Consider the following 26,928-nt stretch of genomic DNA (forward strand, 5'->3'; position numbering starts at 1 on the left):
ACTGTTTCACATGCCAATTACATTTAACGAACAAGTCAGGGGTTATGCGTTAGTCAGTTTGTACCAGGAGTTCAGTGCATCCATTTCTGGCAAATAACTTCACACCAGTATAACCCGGGTCATTTGCACTAACGTGCTCTTTTCTATGTTTAAGAACTACCCATTTAATATTGAACACACACACACTTTGTACTGAATACTGCAGGTTACAAGTGGTACATGCAACAATATAGAATCTCCATGACCAAGTGCATAGTGCGGTTGGCTTCACTCGTGGGGAATAGCTGTATTAAGCCACTTCCCTTTGATAAATTATTTCCTGTATATGCAAATACATGTGCATGAAAATCCAAGTAGAACGCATTACTTTTGCATACAAAAATGATACGTTACAGGAAGAACCAGTCAAATGTTAACTGTAAATACAGAGAATGCATGCACAAAGAAAAACTGTGACGTGCAGAGCCTGTGGGATATAGATATAATTTTATTTAAGTTTGTGTTCATGGCAGGATGAGACACTATTGAAAGGTCTTTCCCCTGTATGGAGATGAATAAGATAAGTTTTCAATAAGCTTTAGATACTGCCCATTGCACTGCATTTAAATAGAAGTGCTTACTTTCTATACAGACAACATAAAAGTAAGCAAACTTACAACACATTCCTTTAATATATCAAAAATGTTTCCAAGGCAACATTATTAAAATTATTATACCACAGTCCCCAGTAACATCGAGCTGTATAAAGGAGGTGGGGGGGGGGCAACTTTCTTCATCCTGCTAACAGTTTAAATGCCCTTCTTCTCATCACCCAGTAAGTTCACTGTAGCTTTCTTGGCTGGAGGAGGGGAGAAAACAAAGTGTTAAATTTCTATTTTGCTACAAATTAGAGGCCTGTGTAATCACTACTGGCTGCAGTTGAGAGACAAATCTACATTTTACCTCCAAATGCTGAGGGAAAACCAGCCATTTTAAAATAGGCAAATAAAATTGACAATAGGAGTGGATCAAAGCTGTGAAGTTTTGTAGAAACAGATTCTGTGAAAATTACAGCAAACCAACCATAGATTGATAGCACCACAGTGAAGATCACAGACCAACTTAAGAAAAGAGCACTATTTAATATGGGCTATACCAGGTCTAGCTGTAGTATCTGAAGATCTGTATATTTTGAAAGTTTCACTATAACATATCCAGAGCATGAAGCAGCCCATCAGTCAGAGTGGGCTGTAATAACATACTGATTTAGCAGGTATATGCAAACCTTAGTGGCTGAGGGTGTTTAAGGGGGGAAAGAGAAGGAAAAGAGAACAAGAGGGCAAGACTCAAGGAAGAAGAACACGAAAAAGACAGGAGTAGAGAATACAGGCAATAACTAGGAGAACAAGAATAGTTGAAAAGAAATAAGTTATTGTGCTTTAAACCTTATCTATCAAAACAGATGTTTGTCTCAGTAAAGGTCATGCATCAGAAATGTAGGAAAAATAGGAAAATGAGTCATTTACATTCAGGGAGGAAAATAGAGGTAATTCAGAGAACAACAGGGAAATCAAAGAAAACTCCTAAAAAATTATGAAAGGTTCTTTCTCCCTTCAGATTTAGATTTAAACACTCCAGAAAGTTCAGCTACATCTCCTTCCTTCATCCATATTTTACATGAGGCATTTACAGTGCAAATTTCCTGCCTGGTTTCCTTGGGAGCTAAATAAGTGCAGAACACCCTCCAGCCTTCTTCCCCCCATGCGAGCCCCTCTGAACCATTTTAGCATGCTGCTTGAGCTCCAGCAATTGTACATCTAGGAGTCACTATGGAGATTTCACTTTTCTCCCGAGACGTAAATCACTGTTTGTTTTTTTTGTTTGGTGTTTTTCATTTTGTTGTTTTTTAAAGAAAAAGTTGAATTGAGACATTTTGGTTTCTGGGAGGGGAAAAATACAAACACTTAATAGGTAGTAATGTTTCACCTCGTGTTGAATTCCAAGTAATATTAACAATTTGCCATATAAAACATTTGACACTTATTCCTCAGCACCAAACTCAAAGTACTTCAGTGACCCAGAATGCACTAGAATAGTTGTATGGATTGCCTTGTGTGATGTGCTGAATAGATTCTCTGACTAGTACCACCACTTTATGGACATGCTAAGCTGTTGTAGGAACAAGCAAAATAACTGGACCATTTCACGCAAGCAGTGTCCTTCAAGAGACTTGTTGTTTAATGTAGACACACACTAAAGAAGTGGTACTTGCTGCATCTATGCCCTCTACAATCGTCTCTCTCCTTTACTTTGCTCCAAAGGGAATTTCTGCACAAAAACCAAGACAACACACATCCCACCAGATATCTGCAAAAGCAGCATCTTTTAAGACCAAAAAATGATCATTTTAAAGGCATCAGCCCTGAAATCATAAAGGTAAATTCCCACTCCTTGAGGTAAGTTACATTCTTGGTCTCACCTTCTTTAGTAATGACATCCGCAGTCTCTGCAGCTTTGTCTTTCAGATCCTTCACAACACTGTCCAATTGAGCCTCGTGCTTCAAGAAGAAAGGGCGGATAATTCGGTGGTAGAGAAACTCTGCTCCATTGGAAGGGCTTGGAGCCATGCACCATAGCAGAAAGCCACACTGCACAGAAAAAACAAAATCAATATTGGCGTTGAGAGAGGAAGGATGAGATTCAGAAGATCTGGGTTCTCTCCCTTACTCTGCCACAGACTCAGTGACTTGCCAAGGTCACTTTTGCCTTTTCTACACACAAGCTGTACTGGTTTAATTAAACCTATATAGTAAAGTGACATGCACAAACCCCCCTCCAGCATGGATTCAGTTATACAGATATCGCTTATTTTCATAAGAGAAGGGGAGAAATAAGCTATACCTGTTTAAGGCTTGTTTATACCAGTAAAATTGCATCCATAGTAGGGGACTGTACTGTAGAACTGGGTCAGGGGTATGGTTTTGTTGTTTCAATCCAGTGTTAATCTCTGTGCCTCAATTCCCTGGCTGTAACATAAGGATAATACCTCACAAGAATGTTGGGAGGATAGATCTTTTAGCATATGAGAGGCTTATGTACTACTGGAATTGGCAGTATACACATTTCTATGGCAACCATCCCAGTACAGATACCAAAAAGAACGTTTAAGTTGCAAAGTCAAAATCAGAATTAGTCAAAGTCAGCACCTATGCAACCTAAATTAAGACTTTTGGTACATATATAGCAAAGGTGGGCAAACTACAGCCCACGGGACCGTCCTGCCCAGCCCTTGAGCTCCCGACTGGGGAGGCTGGTCCCCGGCCCCTCCCGTGCTATCCCCTCTCCCCGACAGCCTCAGCACACCATGCCACCAGCATGGGAGGGGGCTGCACTGCGGGGGCAGGGAAGAGCAGCAAGGGAGGCTCACCTGCAGCCTCAAGGGAGCAGGCGGGAGCGCGGTGAATGCATGCGGAGGACTCAGGAGGAGCACTGGGCAGCCGCAGCCACCGGCTGGAGAGAAGTGGCGCTTTGAAGGAGAAACTGTCGCTTCTCTCCGGCTGCGCAGCTGCCCCTGCTCCTCCTGAGTCCTCCGCCCATGTCTGCAGGGCCGCATTCTGAAAGGGGCTTTAGAGGGGGGGTTGGATAGGGGGTGGGGTCCCGGGGGGTCCCAGGAGGGGGCGGTCAGGGGACAAGGAGTGGGGGGGTTGTATGGGTCGGGGGGTCTGAGGGGGCAGTCAGGGGGCAGGAAGTGGGAGGGGCTGTTAGGGTTTGGGGAGGCTCAGCCTTCCCTACCCGGCCCTCCATACAGTTTTGGAACCCTGATGTGACCCTCAGGCCATAAAGTTTGCCCACCCCTGATATGTAGTGTGAAAGAGGACCTGCTCCGAGGATGAATCAGGATTGCATAGTGAAGGAGACTGTTTTCTGAAGGACACCTACCTCATTTGTTGCAAGATTTGGCAGGTGCAGAGTCTCGTCTCTTTTTCTGTGGTCCCCTATCTGATGGCTAAGCAGCTGAATGCTGCCTTGGAGAATTTGATGCCACCCCTGCCTCTGCTACAGAATTCCTATGTGATACTGGGCCGGTCACTGAAACCAAGTTTCAGATGTAGTCACAAAGTTCTCTTCATTATCTGGGTGCTCAACTTGAGACCTGGGGTCTGATTTACAGAAGTGCTGAGCACTCTCAGCTGCAATGGAAATCAATGAGAGCTGTGCTTTGGGAGCTTAAAATGCTAAGTACTGTGAAAAATCCAGTTTTAGGTGTCTCAGACTGGGCACCCAAAATAGCAGATCCTTTTGAGTTTAATATCTGCATCTCAGAAACTATGAGGAGTCCTTGTGGCACCTGAAGAACATGAAAAGATGGGGGCTGCCATACCAACTCTAATGAGACAAATCAATTAAGGTGGGCTATTATCAAAAGGTTTTTTCTCCTCCTGCTGATAATAGCCCACCTTAATTGATTGTTTTCTCCTTGTTCAGTATGTGGCATAGGTCTGCCTTACAGTGCTTCTCCAATGTTAATTATCTTCACAGCACCTCTGTGCGGTGAGTGGAGTGGTGGTTATCCCCATTTTCCAGATGGAAAACTGAGATGCAGAGAGGTTTCAGAGTGGTAGTCATGTTAGTCTGTATCAGCAGATTTAATTAAGGTGGGCTATTAGCAGCAGGAGAAAAAAAAACCTTTTGATAATAGCCCACCTTAATTGATTTGTCTCATTAGAGTTGGTATGGCAACTCCCATCTTTTCATGTTCTCTGTATTATATATCTATCTCTCTCTTCCTACTGTATTTTCCACTCCATGCATCTGATGAAGTGGGTTGTAGCCCACAAAAGCTTATGCCCAAATAAATTTCTTAGTCTCTAAGGTGCCACAAGGACTTCTTGTTGTTTTTGCTGACACAGACTAACATGACTACCACTCTGAAACCTATCTGCATCTCAGTTCTCCATCTGGAAAATGGGGATAACCCCCACTCCACTCACCGCACAGAGGTGCTGCGAAGATAATTAACATTGGAGAAGTACTGTAAGGCAGACCTATGCCACATATTGAACAAGGAGAAAACAAAATATTGAATAGGTGCTCATTTAAGTGAACCCCATTCATCTTATACTCTGAATGAGGTAAGGGGTGGGGGGATGACACAGTATTTTAAGACTGTATAATAACCCAGCACACAAATAGGCTGAAATAAGGTTGCACCTTAATCCTGGTATTTCTTAATTTTTTAAGTGCTTGATTTTGCAACCTGAATGTTCTTTTAGTGTAGATTTTTGGTGCAATTTCCTAAGTGGATTTCACAGATATGCTCACAGCAGAGGAATGAGCATACTCAGGAATTCAATTCCAGGTTCTGAAAGGGAGTGTTCTCCAGTGATCAGATCCTTCTTGCCCATTCTTTTCCCTCTCTAAAAGTTTGGCCCCTTTTGCCCAGTACCCTCTAACGGTCCCTGTTCACTTCTGCTTTGCCACCCCAGCTTCTCCTCCCACTCCTATCCTACTGGCTCAATCAGCACCTCTTGTCTAGACTCCCTTCACAGTCTCCCTGTCCAATTTCCTTTCCAACCCAGTCCCAGTCTCCCTTTCACCCTGAACTCCCAGTCAGTTTCTCTCTTCCCTCCCCCACTGGTCTCAGTCTCAAGCTCCTTGTTCCAATCTATTCCACTTCCACGTCTGACTTTTTGGCCCCTATGCATTTGAGTCAGGCAGCTTACTTCTCCGTGCTGTCTGGGTGCCAGCAGGGGGCATAGAGAACTCAGTTCTAGGGCCTCTCTCTAGCTGAGAGCAGCTGTCACAGGGGAAGTCCTGCTTCACCCCTCCAGCCATTGGCTGGAGCATGCTCAGCCATGCAGGGGTGGGGAAACGGCGTATATTCAATCAGGTCCCATGTAGGGAATGGAGAATGTTAAGTGAACAAAGAATTTTTGAAGATTTTAGAGGCTAAACTCTCATATCTACTAATTGTACGCGAACTGCAATTTTTCACAGGCTTGTAACTTGTCTTATTTTCCACTAGGATTTTACAACAAGATAGTTAACTTGATGTATAAAAAAACCAAAACCCAACTTTTCTGAAATGAATAAAAAGTCCTAACGTATTAATTAACTGGACCCTTGCAAGAAAGAAGCATGGCCCTCTCAGGAGAGGGACAATAGTTTCCTTCTGAATCTTTAGCCAGGATCAACTGAACAGTTCAGTTAAGGGCTTTGAGTAGAATCTTGGCTTTAACATAAGCTGTTTCCTGGGAGAGAATATCAAACCGTGTATCGTATTGCAATCATACAACTTTAACAGCAAGTCAGTATTGCAAAAACTTTGATGGACTAAACGAACACTTAGAATTCAGCATTCTTTGCAAACAGTTGTGACAAAAATAGCAAAGTGCAGAGATGTGGGGAGAGAGAAGCAAGAGAGAAAAGCAGCCCACCCAAAAAGTACATAACAGTCAATTGCTCAGTTAAAAAGCTACTCAGTTACCTGGAACTTCCTCCACCCAGAAGTGTATTAAAAAAATAGCCTATTGAAATGAACACAAACAATGTAATGTTTGAAAGTCTGGTAATATCACATCTGTGCTGGCAAAGACAGCCTGAAGCAGGTTAGGCAAGTTGTAGTTTGGAGTTAAAGTAGCTGATTATTTACAGCCTGCTGAAAGCGTTCATGGTGCTGCAAACATAGTTTAGTGACAAAGTACTGTAACTCCAACTCTGCTCTTTCAGAAAGACAAGGACACGTTAAAGGACATCTGAAGCCCATATGATCCAAATCTATATCTTCACCCCCTGATTCTCACACCCCCACCACCCAATACACAGGATTTATACTTTTTATTGTGATCTTCGGAGTTACTTCTGCTAATCCCATGGAGTGGGGGCAAATGCCTTAGGTCCCTTCACTGCATGGGCACATACAGTCATATTGTCTGAGCCTAGCTAAAAAATTTGGCTAGGGACTCAACTTCCCTATGCTGTACTCCTCCTCCCTGCAACTCTTGTCATTCTCTTCATTCTCCCCCTAACCTTGAGAGTTCACACTCTTTGTGCCAAAGTGACAGTTTATATGCTAATCAGTTTAAAAGTTAACTATGACCCAGTACTGGGGAATCTTACTGCCATCTACTTCTTTAGTGGATTCTACATTAGATATATTGAGAGATTCTTATTTTAAGGGGGAAAGGGTGAACCAACAAACCTTCAGCATGTAGTAGAAAGGGAACCAAGACAGAAAGATATCAGAGAAGAATTCTGCTATGCTGAAGATGCCATACACAACCCAGTAGGTCAGCCACTGTGTGTCATCATCTTTGTTGGGGCTTTCGATAGCCTTGATTCTGAAAAGGAAAGCATAACAGGTGAGCAGTTCAGTTATGCCACCTCATTTACAAAATACAAGGATTTGTCCCAAATCTGTTATGATATAGTGGAGAGACCGATCACTTTGATTTGCCTGTGCATATGTACGTGGGAGGATGGGCTGAAACATTCCTTTCATACAGAGGACTTGCCCCAGATCTTTGTACACTAAAACCTTTCTATATATGAAAGAAGCCGAGAAACTCAAATATATTTTTAGGTCTCCTACTTCTAAGTTTGATGATAAAACATATGTACATACATAGACATCAAAACACAGACAAATGATTTGTGGCCTTCCATTCCAGTAGATGGTTAAGAAAAGCTGAGGTAATGTTAGCAGGAATAATGTGGAGAGTCCACCACTGAACCAAAGACGTTCCACCTTAATGAACCACATGGTCTTTCTGTTCACATACTAAGGTAATAAAAATGTTCCAGTTCCCTGTAGACAACAAGATAGAGCTCACAGAAAGTTCATTTGCTGTTACATTCTTGCTGGTCACTAAAGAAAGTTACTCACAGGTTCCATAAGAAATAGCACAGAGACTGTCCCCCTCAAATCATTGGAATGCACATAGTGCTTCTGCATACTATTACAGTCTAAACAGCAGAAATGAAATGCAGATCTGTGCAAGCCACTGATATGATTGTACTACAGCTCCCTAGATGAAAGCCGACTGTACTCTAGACTAACAGCTTTTAAAGTGCAATGATTATCTTAGCGCACAATGATTCTGCATGAGCAAGAACCCAAATTTCATACAAGCAGAGGCAAAAACATGAAACTATGTGACTGACCTGTGTCAACCTGCATGTCATATCAAAACACCATTTACCTGTGCAATGCAATATAAAAAAAATTAAACAAACAAGCTCTCGTTAGAAAACTAGTGTGGATTCAAGGAAGTCTTACCAGAGCCTGAATTTTAAGTGAACAAACTTACTCCGTAGCTCACGAAAGCTTATGCTCAAATAAATTGGTTAGTCTCTAAGGTGCCACCAGTACTCCTTTTCTTTTTGCGAATACAGACTAACATGGCTGTTACTCTGAATCTTGTTATTTTGTGGGCCAGAAGAAAGGTGGAGGTAGCCTTTATTTTAAATTGGATCTGAGCATGTACCTAAGTGTTATGCCAAAATGGACAGTCTCTACATAAAAGAATAAATGGACACAAATCAGACGTCAAGAATTATAACATTCAAAAATCAGTCGGAGAACACTTCAATCTCTTTGGGCACTCGATTACAGACCTAAAAGTGACAATTCTTCAACAAAAAAACTTCAAAAACAGACTCCAACGAGAGACTTCTGAATTGGAATTAATTTGCAAACTGGATACAATTAACTTAGGCTTGAATAAAGACAGGGAGTGGATGTGTCATTACACAAAGTAAAACTATTTCCCCTTGTTTATTTCCCCTTCTACTGTCCTTGTAAACTGCTGGAAATGGCCCACCTTGATTATCACTACAAAAGGTCCCCTCCCCTCCCCCCCATCTCCTGCTGTTAATAGCTCACCTTTCCTGATCACTCTTGTTACAGTCTGTATGGTAACACCCATTGTTTCATGTTCTCTGTGTATATAAAATCTCCCCACTATATTTTCCACTGTATGCATCCGATGAAGTGAGCTGTAGCTCACAAAAGTTTATGCTCTAATAAATTTGTTAATCTCTAAGGTGCCACAAGTACTCCTTTTCTTTTTTTTTTTTTCTTTTTTTTTTTGAAGAAAGAGCAGAGGTCTAGGAATCCTATAAGTCCTAGAGAACGCCAGTGAAATGTTACCACTTTGGATAAATTTGAGGGAAATTCCAAGGATTGAGTAGTAGTTAGATGACCCAGGTTAACAGATGTACAATTTATTTGTGAATGTGGCAGTACTGGAAAGAATGTTCTTTTGGGTACTTCTATAGTAATAGGATAAAGCGTACTTCTATAGTAATAGGATAAAGCGTACTTACCCAATTTGGTTGGTAATTTTCTTGTATATATTATTCCTTTAATATTGTTTGTTGAGTCTGAGGGGAGACCATCAGTTGCACAAGAGTTTTTTTGAAAGTCTGTAATAATGCTTATTGAGCCCTGTAATTCATAGCTACTGACAGTTCTGCCTGTGAGTACCACCTCTGTTTTATGAAATGCTAGACTCCTTATAGTGCTTCAGATCCTGGTTCTGCAGGTTAAAAAAACCCTTGTCACACTATTGATTTTATGTTTTAGAATAAACACTGGAAAAAAAAACTCCCCGGTTGACTTAGCTCTCTTTGACCAAATTATCTTGAAGCACAGTATGACACAAATATATTGATTTAACTTATTCGTTATCTGGACAGGGTAAACATCCTCAAATTTATCTGAGATCCCACAGCAGGATATTAACAGAACCTGCCATGACCCATCCAGCACAGTTAACCTGTGGTGCTCAAGCCACTTTGCTGGCACAGCAACTGGAAGAACAGGCTTTTCAAAGAATGCTGTTAAGGACTGCATTTCCAGTCCACTGCTGCTCCCGCTAACACAGCACTAGTATTACACCACTGGCTGGGTGGGATTTTGGAGCAGTGAAAGACAGGAGAGGAGGGAGAAAAGAACTGCATTGATGGTCTAATAGCAAAGCCTTCCCCATGTTTAATGCCAATAGGGACCTAAATTCCATGGCAAAGTTTTTGCTTCACTCTAATGGCACAGACTGGAAATGCCTCAATAGTTGCATTTATATTAAAAATGGACATTTGGGATTGTGGGCAAACACAGCTGGATACTTGTGCTAAAGCGATCAGCTTTTAAATAGTTAACAATTTTGAGGCATGGTTCAGGCTCTCCAGACTCAGGAAGAGACCACTGCATTTGCTGAGATTCTGCTCACATTTCCAAGGCTGTCTTCACAAACATGGAGACTATTATGTTTTGTTGATTTGTTTGTTTAAATGAATTCTACAATTTCGCAGTAAGGGGCAGTTCCAGGATATCACGGACTACATATTGTGTTAGCCAATATTAGCTGGGATAGATAATCCGTACCCTTTTTCTGTGAGCCAATAGGGACTAAGAGCTCTGTTGAAACAAAGCGCTGTGAAAGGAGGAAGTGCTCTAGTCTTTGGTAATCCGCTGTGGCCAGCTGAAGGAGCTGCAATTTCCCTAATCAACTCAGAGAGCTGCATCTGTGTGGGCCCTGGGGAAGAAAGGAGCACAGAAAGATCAAGTGTGAAATCCAAGAAGTGAGGGAGACAGCCCCCACCCACCCTAAAAGGAAGTGAATAATAGCTGACAGAGAAGGTGTTATATTTGGATTAGCTCTTCTCTATTTTGGCTCAATAGCAAGAGTTAAATAGAGGGGCTGCAGAGTGCCATTTAAAGTGGGGGAGGGCACACAGAGGAAGGGGGAAGAACGAGTCTGCCCCGCACTCACCCCACAGTGGCTCCTGTCCCACAGGGCTGGGCTGGCCTGGCTCACTGCTCTAGCCAGTTGTCTTTCAACACAGCATGCAAACGGGGCGCTCCCCAAACAATACCTTGACCCCTCCCTGATTCAGCCCAAGCTCGAGGGCCTGAAAGTGTTGAGGCCCCCCCAGCTTTGCGGCCTATGGTTAAACATTTGTTTTTGGTAGTGCCCAGGATGTGTTAGGTGCTTCACAAACAATCAAGATGAAGCAGTCCTTGCTCCAAGGAGCTCACTATCTCAGTAAAGCAGTCAATTGCTTCTTGAGTGCCAGCCTGCGCAATGTTGCCAACACTTTTGATTTTATCAGGAGTCTTGAGATATCTGGGGCATTTCTTAAACCCCAGATCTTGGAATCATGCAATTATGTGAGAAATTTGGGCTTTTATTTATTTATTTGGGGGGGGGGGGCGCCTGAGGTAAATTTCTAGCCCTGCTGGTTTCAAAGAAGAGCATGAAAACATGAACCTTACAGGCTCAAAAACTATATGGAAAATAAAACATATCCAAAGTTGATTTTTTTTTAAATCATGTTTTTTAAGCCAGCCTCAATGCTTGAATGCTTGAAGATGGGAGTACTGAGAAACTAAGTCTCCCACAAACCGTACTACAAATTTAAGAATCCCTGCGCCATTTGAAAGTGGTGCTGGTGGGAGAGAATATCTGCCACCACTCCACCCTTGCCAAGCAAAACCAAAAGCAAGCACTTGTCCCTAAGAACTGATGTTTCCTTTGGAGCCTATGTTGTACACTGCAAGTTATGAATATAAAATGGGGCTGATATTTACCTACCTCTTTGTATTGCTTAGAAGCATACAGATAAACCCCACAATTATGAATGATAAGAGGGATATTTGGATTTATAAAACAAGACAATTTTTTATGGTTATGTGCAATAAAAAGGAGGTGTTTGTTACACCAAACAGATAATTGTGTATCTACACTGTGCAGTTAACCTGGGCTCTTATCCAAGTTTTAACCTTAAACCCCCCCCCACAAACACACACAGAGTTCAAGAAAGTAACCTCTGACATAGCTCTGGAAGTGATTTAAGCCCAAGGCTAGCTTACTTTGCTGAGGGTATGGGTTAGAGTCCAGGCTCTGCTTCTACTTGAGCTAGAACCCACCCACTTTTCAGGGAGGATGCAAGCAAAAGTCACTCTAGTGCTGAATGTCCTTCCCACAATTCCTCCCTGAAGGACAGACAACTTTTCCCTCAATTGAAAACTGAATGGGTGGAAAAAAAATCTTAGGATTTTTCTCAGCACCAGGAACCATGGGATATGCCCCCAGATACACATGGGCAAGTGCAGATACAGTAAGCACATAATAATGCAGGTAGAGGTTTTGCTGTGGGGATGCACCCAACATCCCTCTGGGTCAACCTGGATGTCCAGAATCAGATGCCAGTCACCTAGGTTAACTGTGCAGGGTAGACATAGCCTTAATACTGTCTATTAATCAGATGACGTAAAACATTAAATTCACAGATGGAGTTGCGTATGCTGCAAGAACCAGAAGGTAACCCCGCTCTGAAGTGGTCTTATCTAGATGCTATGTGATAAGTCCACTGGGGAGGAGGAAAAAAGATATAATCTGCAATCATTTTAAAAAGATATCTGTCACCCCAGCTAAGTATCATGCGACACGTCAGCTCAGAGTAAGTACAAATTATATATGTCTGCAATGTGTATATATATAATACTATTCCATATTAGTTTATTGGTGCGAGGGAAATGGGTCAAGTGCATCATCTCTGCTGATTTCAGTTTACAGCTGCAGGTTGGGAAGGCTCAGAGGGGCAAATATTTGGAGCTGTACCCTGCCCCATAGGCAAACTTTTCCTCTCTCCATCTGCCAAGACAAATGCCAGTGTAGACCCATTACTGACACATGATTTTCCACCCTTTTTAATTACTCTCCACTATTTTATGAGAAAGCTACAGAAAATGCTTTACATTCAACATCAACAAGCACAATATAGTTATTTAAAAACCTGAAGACAAAAATCTTAGCCATTGATAAGTCTGGCAATTGTTACACTGATATAAAATACCACTTGTTTAACTAAAAAAAATTCACAAGTCCTCTTAATAAATATACATATATGACTAAAAATATGTAATCAAGTGAAGAGGAAACAAGATAGATAATCAATGTATTTAAAAAAAATTAGCTTGTTTAAAATTAAATCAAACATCATGGGAGACACCTAGGGATGAAAGCAAAGGCCATAATGAAGTGCCAGCCATTTGAATAAGTAACACAGGGTGACAAGAATACATAACTTATTTACTCCTTATGTTACACAAGCTCTGCATCAGTTCTAAGTCTTCAGCTTCAGTACCCTGGTCCCTAAATATGTCAAGAGACTGTTTTTTTCTATTCATGACCCATCAAAACAGCTGTATTCATACACAATGGAGTTGACAATGCCAAGAATGAAATTTGCAGGATTTTCTCTGTTGCTCTCTCAGGGCCATAGAATACATTTTCACTAAAATTAAAGTCAACATGAATCCTACCAGTTCTAGAGTGAAGTGTAAGACCCACTGTCTTGGTTACTAGGCTAGCTGCACCACTGTCCCTTTGAGGTCTCCACCAAGTATATCCCGCACAGGTGACAGGCCTTGGATCTTTACTGCTCCTGGGGTGGAATTCCTCAGCTTTCCCACTCAGACCAGGACCTGGGTTATAGCCCCTTATGTATCGATCATGATTATTTCAGCAGGTTCAACGGTGTTTGGCACCCGCAAGCCCTTTGTCTCCAGGAGCCTGTGGCAGCACATTTGCGGTGACATGAATAGCTTCCTCAAAACAAAGCATAATTTATTCAAGCAAGGGGTAAAATAAAAAGAGGCCTACTCGCATGGTCTTAGTTACACCATGGTAAATTCCCTCAACCCAGCTAACTCCATCTGTGGCAGGGAGAAACAGCCTGTACTGTAATAGGTTTCAGAGTAGCAGCCGTGTTAGTCTGTATTCGCAAAAAGAAAAGGAGGACTTGTGGCACCTTAGAGACTAACCAATTTATTTGAGCATAAGCTTTCGTGAGAAGTGAGCTGTAGCTCACGAAAGCTTATGCTCAAATAAATTGGTTAGTCTCTAAGGTGCCACAAGTCCTCCTTTTCTTTTTGTACTGTAATAGTTTGCTTTCTCTGGACATCCAGTCCAGTCCAGCCAGTCTCTCAGCTCATACAACACTCCCTCCCTTTTCTAGAGTCTTCAAAAGCTCACTTTTTTATCTAGTGCTTTAGCATTTGGAAAAGTAAACTATTCTCACCTAGATGTAGCCAGCCAAGTAGTTTCTTCTCCCATTTGATGACCCAGTGGTTATCTTAACTCCTTTGAAGCCAAGTACCTGAAGCCGTCCTATCTGTTTTACCTTTCCTGCTCAACATGGGGCAGGAACGGGGTTAAAAACCCCTATACAGCCTCCTTTGATTTAACTATGCATTTAGTCAGGCAGCAATACAAAATTGAACATGGAAATAGAGTCACACAATATTAATTTAAAAATACTCCATCCCAGTTCATCATATCCACCTTGATAATAGCTTTCTCACAACCACCACACTAGTGAGTTGTTTATCATGTTAGTTCCTATTAAATAACTCCCCCCACCCTCCCAACACACACATTCTCACACATGAAGAAAGGGTGGGAGAAACAGTCTTTCAAGTTGATTGTTGGTGATCAGGTAATAGGATAACAGCACTAGATAGTGGAATTGAGGATTATTTACACTTCTACCTATCCAGCCACAGCCCCCTTATATCAAACTACCATGCCAAACTAAGATGCTTCATCCACACTTCCATTATTGGCCACAAGCTTATATACTAGAAACAAAATCATCTATCACGTACAGCCTCACAGACTGGAACTCAGGCTGAACTCCAGTGTCAAAACATTTTTTCCATTTTACCTGAAAGGCGGAGGGACTAAAAAAAACCATTGCTTTCTGGTTTCATCCAAAAAGTATATTTATATGTATTATATTGACACTAGAGCTGGCTCATAGTTTCTGAATGAATTTGTCAAAAAAAGTCCTTTGTTCGGAAAAAATGAAAATTTTCACACCACAAAATTATTATATGTTTGCCTTAATGTGGCTCTGACCTACAGTGAACCCCTGGGCAGAGATAGAAGATCAGAATTAAGTTGTTTATGGAACCTTCAATACATTTCTAGCCCTTCACTCACATGCAATTTTCCTGTTTGTTTAAAAACAACCAAACTTTAGTTAATGTGACTCTATAGAGCATTATTAAATGATGAAGTTTCAGAAATAACATGCTAACGCTAGTATTCCTGTGCAGTTTGTGAGAGCGTAGGTTTGTTTTGCGTCCAAAACAAGTGAAATGAAATTTTTAATCTCGTTATTAACAGCACAACAAGCAAGGGAGTCTAGATTTGCTTTATCGATTCAACCCAAACAACATACTACTAAAATGAAAGATGTGTACTGAAGAATAAATAATATGTCAAGTATGAAAATGCACATGGAACAAATGAGATGTTCACAAGTGGCTAATGCCCACATGATCTATTCACTGAGCAAATCAGATTGTAATAGTGATGAACCAAGAACTAATAACTTTATTGCGGCTAGAGTAGTTTGGGTACTTTGATTATTTTTATAGAAATACGTTGTTTCAGTACAATCTCCACTGTCTCTTCAATATTTATTTCTGAACATATCTTTACTGAACTTCAGCATTTATAGTATATCACATTGCAACAGGACAGTGGTCTCCAACTAACCTGAGAGAGACCTTGTCATGCACAATACAAAAGAAGAAAGAACATTTCATTTTTATCTTAAATCATGACTCGGTATAATATTCAGCACGTCATCTGCCTTAACAAGTGACAGGAATATAAATTACAAATGAAGTCAGACTGTGAGATACTGGCACTAGAGCAATTTTAGTATGCAAATTTTAAAGGTAGGTTATTTTACAAAGACATCTTTGTTGCAATGTTATTTGTATACTGAAAGAACAGGTAACATGTCATTTATGGTAGCTCTAGCATTGAGACCTACTAAACTACAATGTTCTTAGAATTGAAAAAGGAAGGAAATACCTAAAAATCACATGATATAGCTTTATATTTTTAATTAAAACCTAAAAAATGGACTGGCTGCCAGTCCCAGTCCCACCCCAACCCAAAAGCTTCTATAATACTGATGTATGAACAAATAACAGTGCAAATCATTGTCTGGAGATTGAACTGTTCAAAAAAAATATTATATAGACATGAGATATAAAACAACTGTAGGGGATTTATTTAAAAACTCCTGTGATTATGGCACATAGGAGGTGACAGTGGTGCCTACAGAAACGTGTGGCTCCTCAACAGCATTTTCTGATACAAGAGGCAGTTTCCAGCAGATTGAATCATCCCATGGCTACATTTATTTTAAAATCCATGAACATCCAATAGAAGAAATGCTACAAAAGAAAGCTAATCTCTCTTGAGACTGAGAATGTCAGCTCTATTGGATTGTCTGTATCATGGAATTAGTCAAATAGAATTCTAAACCCACAGTGCTCACTTTTTCTGCAACCAGCTAATTAGAAAGAGTTACTGTAACCATCTTCCGATTTTAAGTGAATTAACTAAGCCAGAAAACTTTAAGTTACCAGATTCCTTTTGACAAGATTCAGCTATTTGGCAGGGAAAGGCTAAAACATGGAGCTGTGATGCTTTCTGAAGCTGTGATGCTACTAATTATTACTATAATTAGGGTTAGCAATCCACATATACAGTACTTCCCTTTATGCGTATTAGGCATTATATATCCTTTTAAATTCTTTTGCTTATTATTAAAGGATGGAGTCCAGCAATTGAGAGATGCCAAAAGCTGTTACTGTAAGTGTCATGGGAAAACCTTGGAATTTACAGTGCACACCAGATCACTCATGTAAATAGAGCATTATAGATGTGCAGAATTAAGAAACTAGGGATATACCACTTTCTCCATTGCTTTCTTTTCTAAGATGAATGCTACAGGCTTTGTGTTTTCAGTATTTTATGTCATCAGTCTCATTAGTGCAGAAGAGAACACAATAAACTGGTCTACATACAAAATAGCTTTCGTTTTAAAACTGATAGTATCAATATATAAAGAGCAAGGAAAATGAAGTCACACAGAGAAAACCTGTCAATAAAAGAGAATACGGACACTATTGCTATCACATTTCAAGTGGTACCAAACACGGGTTTCTCCACCTGTAGGTAGGATAAACACTTTCCTGGCAGCACCATTAGTTAACTAAGGGGCGGGGGAGAACCTGGAACAATAATACTTTAATTTGGAGGGGAGAGAAATGGAAGCGTTCATATCTGTTCCCACTTTCCTTCTCAAGTGATAAACTTTTTACTGAGTATCTTTAAAACCAGGAAGAGAAGCAACACCCTCAAAGCATACTGGTTAAAATATACAAATACACACAACCTTAGGCCAGGTCTACACTAAAAACTTAAGTTGACCCTGCTACATCTCAGTGGTGTGAAAGATCCACACCCCGGAACAAAGTAGTTTAACCAACTTAATCCCCAATGTAGACAGCGCTAGATTAATGGAAGAATTCTTCTCTCAACCTAACTACAGCTTCTTGGGGAGGTGGATTAACTACAGCAATGGGAGAACCCATCCTATTGCTGTAGTGTCTACAATGAAGTGCTACAGGAGCGTAGCTGCCGCAGTTTAAGTACAGACATAGCCATAGATATAGAAAGGCTTTAAAAGGCATAGGGATAGAAAACAATAGCTGGCATCTGTAGACTCCTGCATACTTAAGTTTGCTATTTCGTGGGGACCCTTTAATACATGATACAGACTCCTTATGCAATAATGAACTTGCATTCCACCATACTCAATAGACTATTGTGTGTTTGTAGTTACTGATATATTTGTTTTGAAAACAAATGTTTTTTTGTTAAAAAAGAAAAACCTGAAGGATGATTCTTTCCCTGCCCCCTCTGAAACCACACACACCTCCTACCCATCCACTATACTTGTGTTTAGAGCCTTCCTTGATTGTTTCCAGTACCTTCTCACCTGCACAATATTGAAACACCCTACTAAATGTGCAGCCCTCCTTCCACAGTCTCCCTCTCTCCTTGAACTTAGCATTTCATACTACCAACCAGACCTTTCTCAACCATATGGCACTTACATTTTTAGCCATACTTTTTGCAATTGACAATGAACTCTACCACTAACAGATCTCTCAAGTATAGTTCCTTCTTTGTCTTCCTCATTATCACATCCTGCCCTTGGCAAAATTGTCTAAATTCACACAAGGGTATCACACTTTATGCAGAAGGTGCCCATGTTTATATAAGCTTCACTCTTGATTCTTTTCTCACTCTTTCAGCCATCAAATACTGACTCTTACCTCACATCTTTATTCCTGGCTACCATCCCTACCAAAAAACACTAACTGTATCCAGATACTACCTGAACCTACTTTCTGCCAACACACACACACTCTCTCTAACCCCAAGTAATTAGTCTGCAACATCCCCCCTTCACATGTGCAATACACACTCCCTGTCAGTGGGGGGGTAGCAGCACATTAATTCATGGAGAAAGGAGGGGGGGAGAATCTGTGTATTTGGAGAGGCAGATATTAACTAACTGGGAGGCTTGACAATGGTGCAGGGGCTTCCACCTTCTCTCCCTGTGCAGCTGTGGGTTCCAATAATGCAGGCCTACATGGAAGCTCCTCTCCCTTCCACTAAACTGTGGGCTCCTGCTCCATTGGCAGCCAAAGGCCTTGTCTAGAATGGAGATTTGCCATAACTCCAGCCAGTGACTTAGCTGTCCTGGTGCAACCTTTAGCATTGGCAGGCAAAGACACCACTCGCACAGGTGGAGTCTACCCTTCCTTGAAACCCCAGCATAAGCTACATTAATTCAAAGAGCAGTTACTTGTCTACACTGATCACTAGAATCAGAGCAGATCCCTATTTTGGCAAGGCTCAATTCAGTTTATTTAAATTAAAAGTGATTTGCTTTGCCTCAAGATGTTGGTAGGTATGTTGAATCAGGAATGCAGTGAGAACAGTTATTTTGCTATGGGGCCAAAAAATCAAGTGTTTCATCCTTCCAATAGGGAGAAAGTCTAACTGGGTTCAAAAAAGAATTAGATAAATTCACGGAGGATAGGTCCATCAACGGCTATAACCTAACATGATCAGTGACGTAACCCCATGCTCTGGGTGTCCCTAAACCTCTGACTGCCAAAAGCTGGGATAGGACAACAGGGGATGGATCATTTGATAAATGGCATTGTCCTGTTCATTCCCTCTAAAGCATCTGGCATGAGCCACTGTGGAAAGACAAGATATTGGACTAGTTCAGTGGTCACCAACCGGTCAATCCTAGAGGATCTCCCAATCGACTGCAATCTCTGGTGGTGCAGCAGGGTTGCCGCTAAGGCTTGCTCCCTGCCTGCCCCGGCCCCAGGCCGCTCCTGGAAGTGGCCAGCATGACCCCGGGGGCAGGGGTCTCCCTCCGCATGCTGCTCCTGCCTGCAAGCACTGCCCCCGCAGCTCCCATTGGCCGGGAATGGGGAGCTGCGGGGGCATGCTTGCAGAGAGGGACAGTACTGGAAGCTGCACCCCAACCCTGAGCCCCCTCCCGGAGCCAGCACCCCGAACTCCCTCCTGCCCCCCAACACTCTGCCCCAGCCCAGAGCCCCCTCTTGCACCCAAACCCCCTACCCCAGGCTCAGCCCAGAATCCCCTCCCACACTGCGAATCCCTCAGCCCCAGCCCAGAGCCCGCACCCTCTCCCAAAACTCAACCCCCTACCCTAGCCCGGTGAAAGTGAGTGAGGGTGGGGGAGAGCAAACAACGGGGGGGGGAGGGGGGAAGAGGAGGAATGAAGTGAGCAGGCTTTGGGGAAGGGGCGGAGTAAATCCTGGGTTGCCCTTAAATTCCAAAAGTAATCTTGGGCGTAGCAAGGTTGGAGACCACTGGACTAGTTGGACTACTGACCCAGTTTGGCCATTCTTATGTTCCAATAACCACAGAAATACCAGACTCAATCAGAGGAATGGCTTAGTGTCTAAATCTTCAGATTTAGAAGAACTAATAGACTCCTGGATTCAAATCCCTGCATGGCCTATTCAACCTTTCATCTATCTGAAGCTAGATAGAAAACTGCAAGGTACTCAACTACGTAGTAGTCTTTCATGGAAAACTTTTTTTTTTTAAAAAGTTTTTAGCTGCAGCTTTGGACAGTGACAACAAAGATTCACTGACACTCTTATTTTCTTAAGAGTAGGAGACTGCCCTGTAGTCCTTGGCCAAAATTTTCCCTCCTGATAACTAGCACGTTCTCATTGGTGCTCTCAACTCAGAGGAAAGCTGCATTTCCATTGGGTTGGTGCAGCATTGCCAACTCTTGTATTTTTATTGAGAGTCTCACGATATTCAATATTGTACTGCTGGACACAAAAATAGATAAAGTAAGGTTTTCGCTCTCACAGCTATGGAGAAAAGCCTAAAGGTGTGACTAAATTGTACCCTAAAAATCTCAAAAAACAGAAGTCAACTAAAAATAACCCCCCAGGTTTGTTTTTTGTGTTTTTTTAAAGCCTCCTGATTGTTGCTGCCAAACTCATAATATTTGAATGTTTGGAGCTGGCAATACTGCATACGTGGCTTGTGAAGCACTTTGAGATCATTGAGGATCAAAGGCACTTTAGGAATATACTGAGCCAGAACTTCAGCTGATGTAAATCCGGGTAACTCCACCAGCGTCAGTGGAGCTACACACCAGTTTACACTAGCTGAGTATCTGGCCCACTTGTTATAAAAAAGCACTACATAATGACACACACACACACTCCTACCCCTATATATCATAAAAAAATATATAATATCTGTGTCACTTATAAGCTGATAAGGAGAGTCTCTTCAGTTTCCCTGTGAAAGGATGAGGAGCCACTTAAAATATGAAGATAAAGAGCAATTCTAATTTTCATACCATTACTGCAAAGAAAACTTGTGACTTATCTAGCCACCAGATGCAGTGATTTAGTCAAACAAAAAATCGTAAGACACAAGATTCAGAAATTCAAATGGTAAATAGGTTGAGAGGACCTGACTCTGCAGAGCATGCATCAAGTTGATATATACTGTTCAATGTTTAAAAAAAACTCATTAAAAACCAAGAGTGTAGGTTGTGGGAAATGGTAGAAATGAAAACCTTACTGAAAACAAGATTTGGCAGCTTTCCTCTCAAATTTAAATTCAAAATCAAATTCCTCAAGCACATTTTCTCATATCCTCTTCATAATCAGCAATGGAGACGCAATGGGCCATTTTTCATTTGGAGATTTATGAGAAAAATTATATGGAAAAAAGTAAACAGTGTTCCCCCAACAGATTTGGAAAGAGGGAGAAGAGAAGCTGAAGAAACTCATTGCTCTAATTCTTAGCACTTACATAAATGCTTTACATTTCAAAATGCTGAACGGTTGCCACAATACAGTATCATCCCCATTTAGAGATGGAGAAAATGGAGACAAAAAGGCTAAAATGATTTACTCAAGGCTCCAGTGACAATGCTGGAATTAGAGCTCAAGTTTCTGGTTCCCAACCCCTAAACTCAATCCACTAGACTATGCTGCCTCTTATTACATGGGTATTTCTGTTAGTTTTCTGTAGCTTAATCAAAATATTAATAGCATAAATTAAGCCAAAGCAGCAGAGTTTAATTATACTTAACTGATTTTCTGCTTTTTGACATTAGCACTAGGAGTTAGGCAGCTTTACTGCTTCAAGTGACCTTATTCTTAGCAATTACACACAGAAAAAAAAGTAAGCACATTAAAAGAAAGTTTCAGATGATCCTCATCACTTAATCACCGAAGACGCTTCCTGTTCCATTTTTTAAGTGTATACATGTTTTACATACACACACAGCTAGCAATTTTTTAATATATAATTTTTTTTTGTTAGGTAGTTCACCACCACTGATTACGAGTGGGGCTACATTGAACAGACTAATGCTCTGCAAGCATAGGAGAGCAGAGAAAGTATTGATAGCATTATTTAAGCACTGCCAACAAAAATGTTTTCTAATATTTACCTCTTCCCTCGTTTAGTAGTCTGGCTATTCCCTTTTTCAGAGTTAAAGCTGGCTGGAAATAAAAAGTTTGCTTCTAAGTTCTATGGCAAAGGACAGTAGGATTGGCTCCTTGTTCGTATCACATAAGAGGAATAAGTTTAGACATTGGCAACGTAGTTTACACAACACACATAAAAGGAACATCACCAACTTAAGATAAAATAATCAGACTTCTTGAAAATTTTTACCTGATAATATTACAAACAACACTTCTTTTCCATTATACTGATTTTAGATTAACTGGAAAAAATAGATTCCCCCTCTCCCTGCCAGTTTACTTTGTGCATTTGATAACACTTTATATTCATTTTCACTCTATAGCTCATTTCCCTGTTGCGTGAAAGACTCTCAAAAACAAGGAAAAGAAAAGTTAATAGGAAGATACAGTTAATTGTAAAACCATACAAATTAGTAAGGGGACTTGTGTGACAATGCACAGCTACTTTCAAACTCGCATTCTGAAACTGACTAAATCCTTTGTGCGTGTCTGTTTTAAAAAGAAAAAAAAAAAGAGGAAGGAGTGTGGTTGCCACAGGAAGCAACCCAATATTAAAATCCTAGAGTCACAGAAGTTAGAGATAGAAGCTAACAATTAAGTGTGTTCCCACAGTCTGCTTGGTGTGGACTGAGTTAGGGGAGACGGGGACTTGATATGGTCTCTCTCCCACATGGCTAGCAATACAAATGAGCAGCATAACCATCCTGTGAACGAGTAGCCAAGGAAAGCATGTTTTTGCAGCAGTGTGCTTGAGTACTTTGTTAAATGTAACTTTAAATGAGACAAGTTACTAGACATACCATGAAAATTAAACTTGGACCCACTTTGTTCTAGAAAAAAAATTGGGAAAAAATTTGTTTTTCCCCCTTCACCTTCTGAGATCTGAATCATTTTAACAATGATGCAGCTATCTGCTTCGGTAGCAGTCACATTAAGACCCTGTGACAATATGCTGAATTTAGCTCACTTTGTTTTCCCACCTCCAGCATGAACTACAGCTTTCAGTTTTACCTACAGCAAGTGTCCCAAGAGCGTGTTATTAGTGAATAGGACTTTTCTATCCAACACCTTTAAGGCAGATTTCACTAGTATTGTTATACTATTCAGCATACTCAAATATGTGCATAGCTCTCAAGAAGATCCAATAAGTTATGCACTAAAATTAATCAGATAGCACTGTTAAATTAGTAAGAAGGAACAGTTTACCCTTACAGCAAGTTTTGATTAGTGGAGATCCTGTAGTATGGAATTTTAAGTACTCCTTCAACATGAAACAATAAAATCTAACTTAAAAGGCACATATGTTAAAAATGTGTTTGTAACAAGTTAATGTAGTGCTTGTGAAAGGCACCAGATTGACTGCCCTTGCTACAGAACAAGTTCAGACTGCATCCCCATATTGTCTTGTGGATTTTTTAAAATATTTTTAAATCTTCTCTCTCTCTCTGTTGTTTACTGTCAAATGATGCTCCTTCATGTTACTTCTAGCCTCTTCAACAGCAAAGTCATTTTGGAGCAAGGAGGCCTCCTTAAATATCGATCTATTCTCAGATCCTTTATACAATGCTGTTTGTTTTATCATGGCCTAGGTTGTATGCTTACACTAGATCACTGCTCTAGTGAATATCTTGAAGTGTACTCTAAACTAAAATATCCATATCAGTCTTATCCAATATTGTAACAATAGTAATTATTTCTCGCTCTCTCTCATCACTAGAAGCAAATGCAACGTATGATTCAACCTTTCATTAAGACATTACACTTCAAAACCGTAAGCTGGAACATAATTAGAACAGGTTCTTAAACATAAAGATTGCTTAACATAATACCTTACCATCTAGCATATGAAGAAAAAATAATGGGGGGTGAGGGGATGCCAGATTTTCATGTTTCCACTTTAACCATGTAAACTCAAGTGAGTTTTCTCATTACCGACTAACATACTAGCATAAACTATAAATGATAGAAGGAGTGATAAAATTCAGGAGTATGGCACTTTGATGCCACAGGCACTACAAAGCGTTTAAGCTAGATGACTGCGATTTTGCAATGGTAATTAAAAAAAAAAAAAAAATCTTTAAAAAATAGCCACTGAAATTGGAAAAATGTGACCGCTTCCTTCTATGGAACTGAGATATAGTAAAACAGATTGTTCTTGTAATGGAAAAGTTCATACAACAAATACGTACACAAGAAAAGCACCAAAAAGAGGACAGGTATTTAGAAATGTGGCCACCCTTTCAAGCATACTCAAAGGAGGAAAGCCCCCTAGCCAGCAAGCTAGAATCTTTAGCCAAGTTCTTTGAATATTATGCTGATCCTGAATAAGTAATATATGATGCAGTATGTTAATGTTTTATTGTAACTTTGCATTAATACAAAGTTTCAAAAAATAAAATAAACCAGCTAACATTCATGATAGAAAAGGCAAAACCCATGAAAATATTTTTTAAAAAAGTCAGGGGCACTGCCTCTGCATCCAACTGATATTTGATCTCATGTATGTTTCAGAAATTCCAACTCTTTATTAGCTTTCTGGGCAGAGTCTCAACTTTACAGTACTCATCAGTTTACTCAACATTGTTCAGTTGTTTTGTAACAACATCTGCCCACCCCGGTTCCGAAGTGGCAAGTCTTTAATTTAAGAAATAGATGATGACTTTCAAGTTTTAATTTAACAGCTATAATCTATATCAAGGGCCAGCCTACAGAAATAAGCACCCAATGACTTAACGTTTCACCTTGTAGTAAGGAACCCTATTCTCATAGTCAGAAATCCATAGAGACACTGTCTTTTTGAAAAGCTTCAGGCAATGTTTTTGCGAACTGTGAACATAAGGCCCTTGGGAAGTTTCACCATCTGCACATTCCACTAGCACGTTCATCCACCAGACTGTCTCAAACTCGGACACTTTGAATGCCAGAGGAGAAAATAATGAACAGGACAAAAATCACCACAAACTTGAAATGCTACAAACATTGCTTAAAAAATTATCCGCAGGGAGGAAAAACAGCAGTGGAATAGTTCTCTCTCTAGAGAGGTGCTCCCCTCCTCCCTTTTCAGATGGCCTGTTTCGGGGACAGCACTGTGCAGGAGGGTGCGTTTGAGGCACTTACGAGATGTAGGCAGGATAAGCGAATCCGATCAGGTTGCACAGCAGAGATGCTCCATAGCCGATCACCAGGTACACGGCCAGCACGCCAATGATAGCTACCCAGGGAGAAAGCAGATAGCGCATTAGAGGGGGGAAAGCGACCGGTTATATATAGATGGGGTGTTTTCTCAACGGCTCGCGCCCGGTGGGAAAGAAACCAAGCTATCGAGTCAGCCACTCGCTCCCCCACTGCGGCAGGGAGCCCCACTCGCCTACTGCCAGCCCCCGACTAGCCAGCCCGGGGAGCAGCTCCTAACCTGTGACGCTGAAGGGGAACATCATGCCGGACCGGGGCGGGAAGCAGAGACGCCAGGCTCAGACACGTCAGCCGCGCTGGCTAGTCCGTTTCCACCTCCTGGGAGTAACTCGCTCTTTCCCCTCCGCCCCGTTGCATGCAAACGCGCCGGCTCAGATGCCATCGACTAGGGAGGGTTTCCCCCCGGAGAGAGGGGTTTCTCCCTGTGCGAGATTTTTTGGGGGGGCGGGAGGGGGGGAGGAACTGACACTATGGCTCAGCAGCTTCCATGAAATCGCCCCCAGGAGAAGGCAGGGGACGCAATAACCGGGGGGGGGGGAGAAGGGAGGACATGGGCTGGCGGAACCGGAGAGCACAACATTGCTGCTGTCGCTCCTCTCGGCTGCCGCAGACACCCAATCCCAGACATTCCGCCCCCACTGCCCCTCTGGCCGGCCAGAGGCTTCCCCACTCCCCCGCCTCCGCGCCGAAACCCGGTTACGTAACCCAGAGCCGGGAGGCCACTCCTCGGCAGCGTGTCCCCGGCAGAGCCGCTGCCCGGGCTCGCGGGCGCTGACCCCAGCTCCTGCCCGCAGGCCGGGCGTGTCCCGGGGCCAGCAGCGGCGGGGAGCGGGGCATTCACTCACCGATGGCGATGTAGGATCGGCTCACCCCGGTCTTGGTCTCGATTTTCTCCAGCAGGCTGGTCATGCAGTTCTTCTCATGGAGGAACGTATCAAACCGCTGCCTCATGGACGCCGTCATGGCGAGGCCGCTGGGGCTGGAGAGCACGCAACGCCCGGATCCGGTCGCCCAGCCTTGGCGCTGCGAGGCAGGGGCGGCGGTGGTGGCGGCTCTGCTGGCTGGAAAACCCTGGCTGTGGAGGGGAGGAGCCGGCGGTGGCACGCGGCAGCATCGCGGGATACGTGATCTGAGCGTCGGCCCTGCCCAGCTGCCCTTCCCCGCCCGGGCCGCACTGCAAACACCACGCCCAGCCCCGGCGGTTGCCGCAGCAAGGGCGGTTCTGCAGGCGCCTTTGCGGTTGCTATGGCAAGAGGGGAGGGTGCGGGATGATCAAACATAGGCAAACGGACCAGGCTGTGGGCTGAAGGGCGGGGACGGGCTGGGGACACATTTTCCCGAGACGTCAAACCCTCAGTAAACACAGGCTAGCGCACCCAGCGGGGTTAGGTCGTGCGCTGCATGGCGGCAGCGATCCAGTAGATGGCCTTCTCCAGTTCTCATCCCCTCTCCCAAACGCAGCTCTGGCCCCTCTAACAGTGCCTAGGTATGCGTGATATCAAATTAGTAAAGGGATACTAATTGGATGCTTGGCTGAAAGGTCAAGACGACCTGTCACTGGGAAGGTATTGAATTTTTGGAACTTTAGTGATATTTTGTGCAAATAGGCCTAGGTCATCATTCTTGGTTGGAATCCATTCTTATTTTATATTTGTTTACTTTTGACAGGGCTTACAGTACCCAAAATTGTATACGGATTTCACAGATTAAATAGAAGACACAGTCTGTGCTCTCAAGTGCTGACAATTTAATTATAAATTTGAAGCAATGAGTTAGGGTAACAAACTAGGGAAGGG

The 26,928-nt window shown here is 42.1% G+C and overlaps 1 protein-coding gene across 1 annotated transcript; it reads right to left on the bottom strand.

Moving 5' to 3' along the window:
* Window positions 1-469: 469 nt before the first annotated feature.
* REEP5 (receptor accessory protein 5) lies at window positions 470-26,485 on the bottom strand. The gene is made up of 5 exons (XM_007055414.4): window positions 25,978-26,485; window positions 25,058-25,151; window positions 7,181-7,319; window positions 2,459-2,627; window positions 470-838 (listed from the first exon to the last, which is right to left on the bottom strand). The coding sequence occupies exons 1-5, from the start codon at window positions 26,093-26,095 to the stop codon at window positions 789-791; spliced, it is 570 nt and encodes a 189-aa protein (XP_007055476.1). The 5' UTR covers window positions 26,096-26,485; the 3' UTR covers window positions 470-788.
* Between the last annotated feature and the right edge of the window lie 443 nt (window positions 26,486-26,928).

Source organism: Chelonia mydas, chromosome 5 (genome assembly GCF_015237465.2).
Source record: "Chelonia mydas isolate rCheMyd1 chromosome 5, rCheMyd1.pri.v2, whole genome shotgun sequence".
In the NCBI taxonomy this organism is placed as follows: domain Eukaryota; kingdom Metazoa; phylum Chordata; order Testudines; family Cheloniidae; genus Chelonia; species Chelonia mydas.

Coding starts and splice junctions, on each gene's coding strand:
- REEP5 (XM_007055414.4), bottom strand. CDS start 26,095: ATGACGGCGTCCATGAGGCAGCGGTTTGATACGTTCCTCCATGAGAAG. Junction 25,152..25,977: donor CCGATCCTACATCGCCATCG/GTGAGTGAATGC, acceptor CTCCCTGGGTAG/CTATCATTGGCGTGCTGGCC. Junction 2,628..7,180: donor CTTTCTACTACATGCTGAAG/GTTTGTTGGTTC, acceptor TTTTCTGTGCAG/TGTGGCTTTCTGCTATGGTG.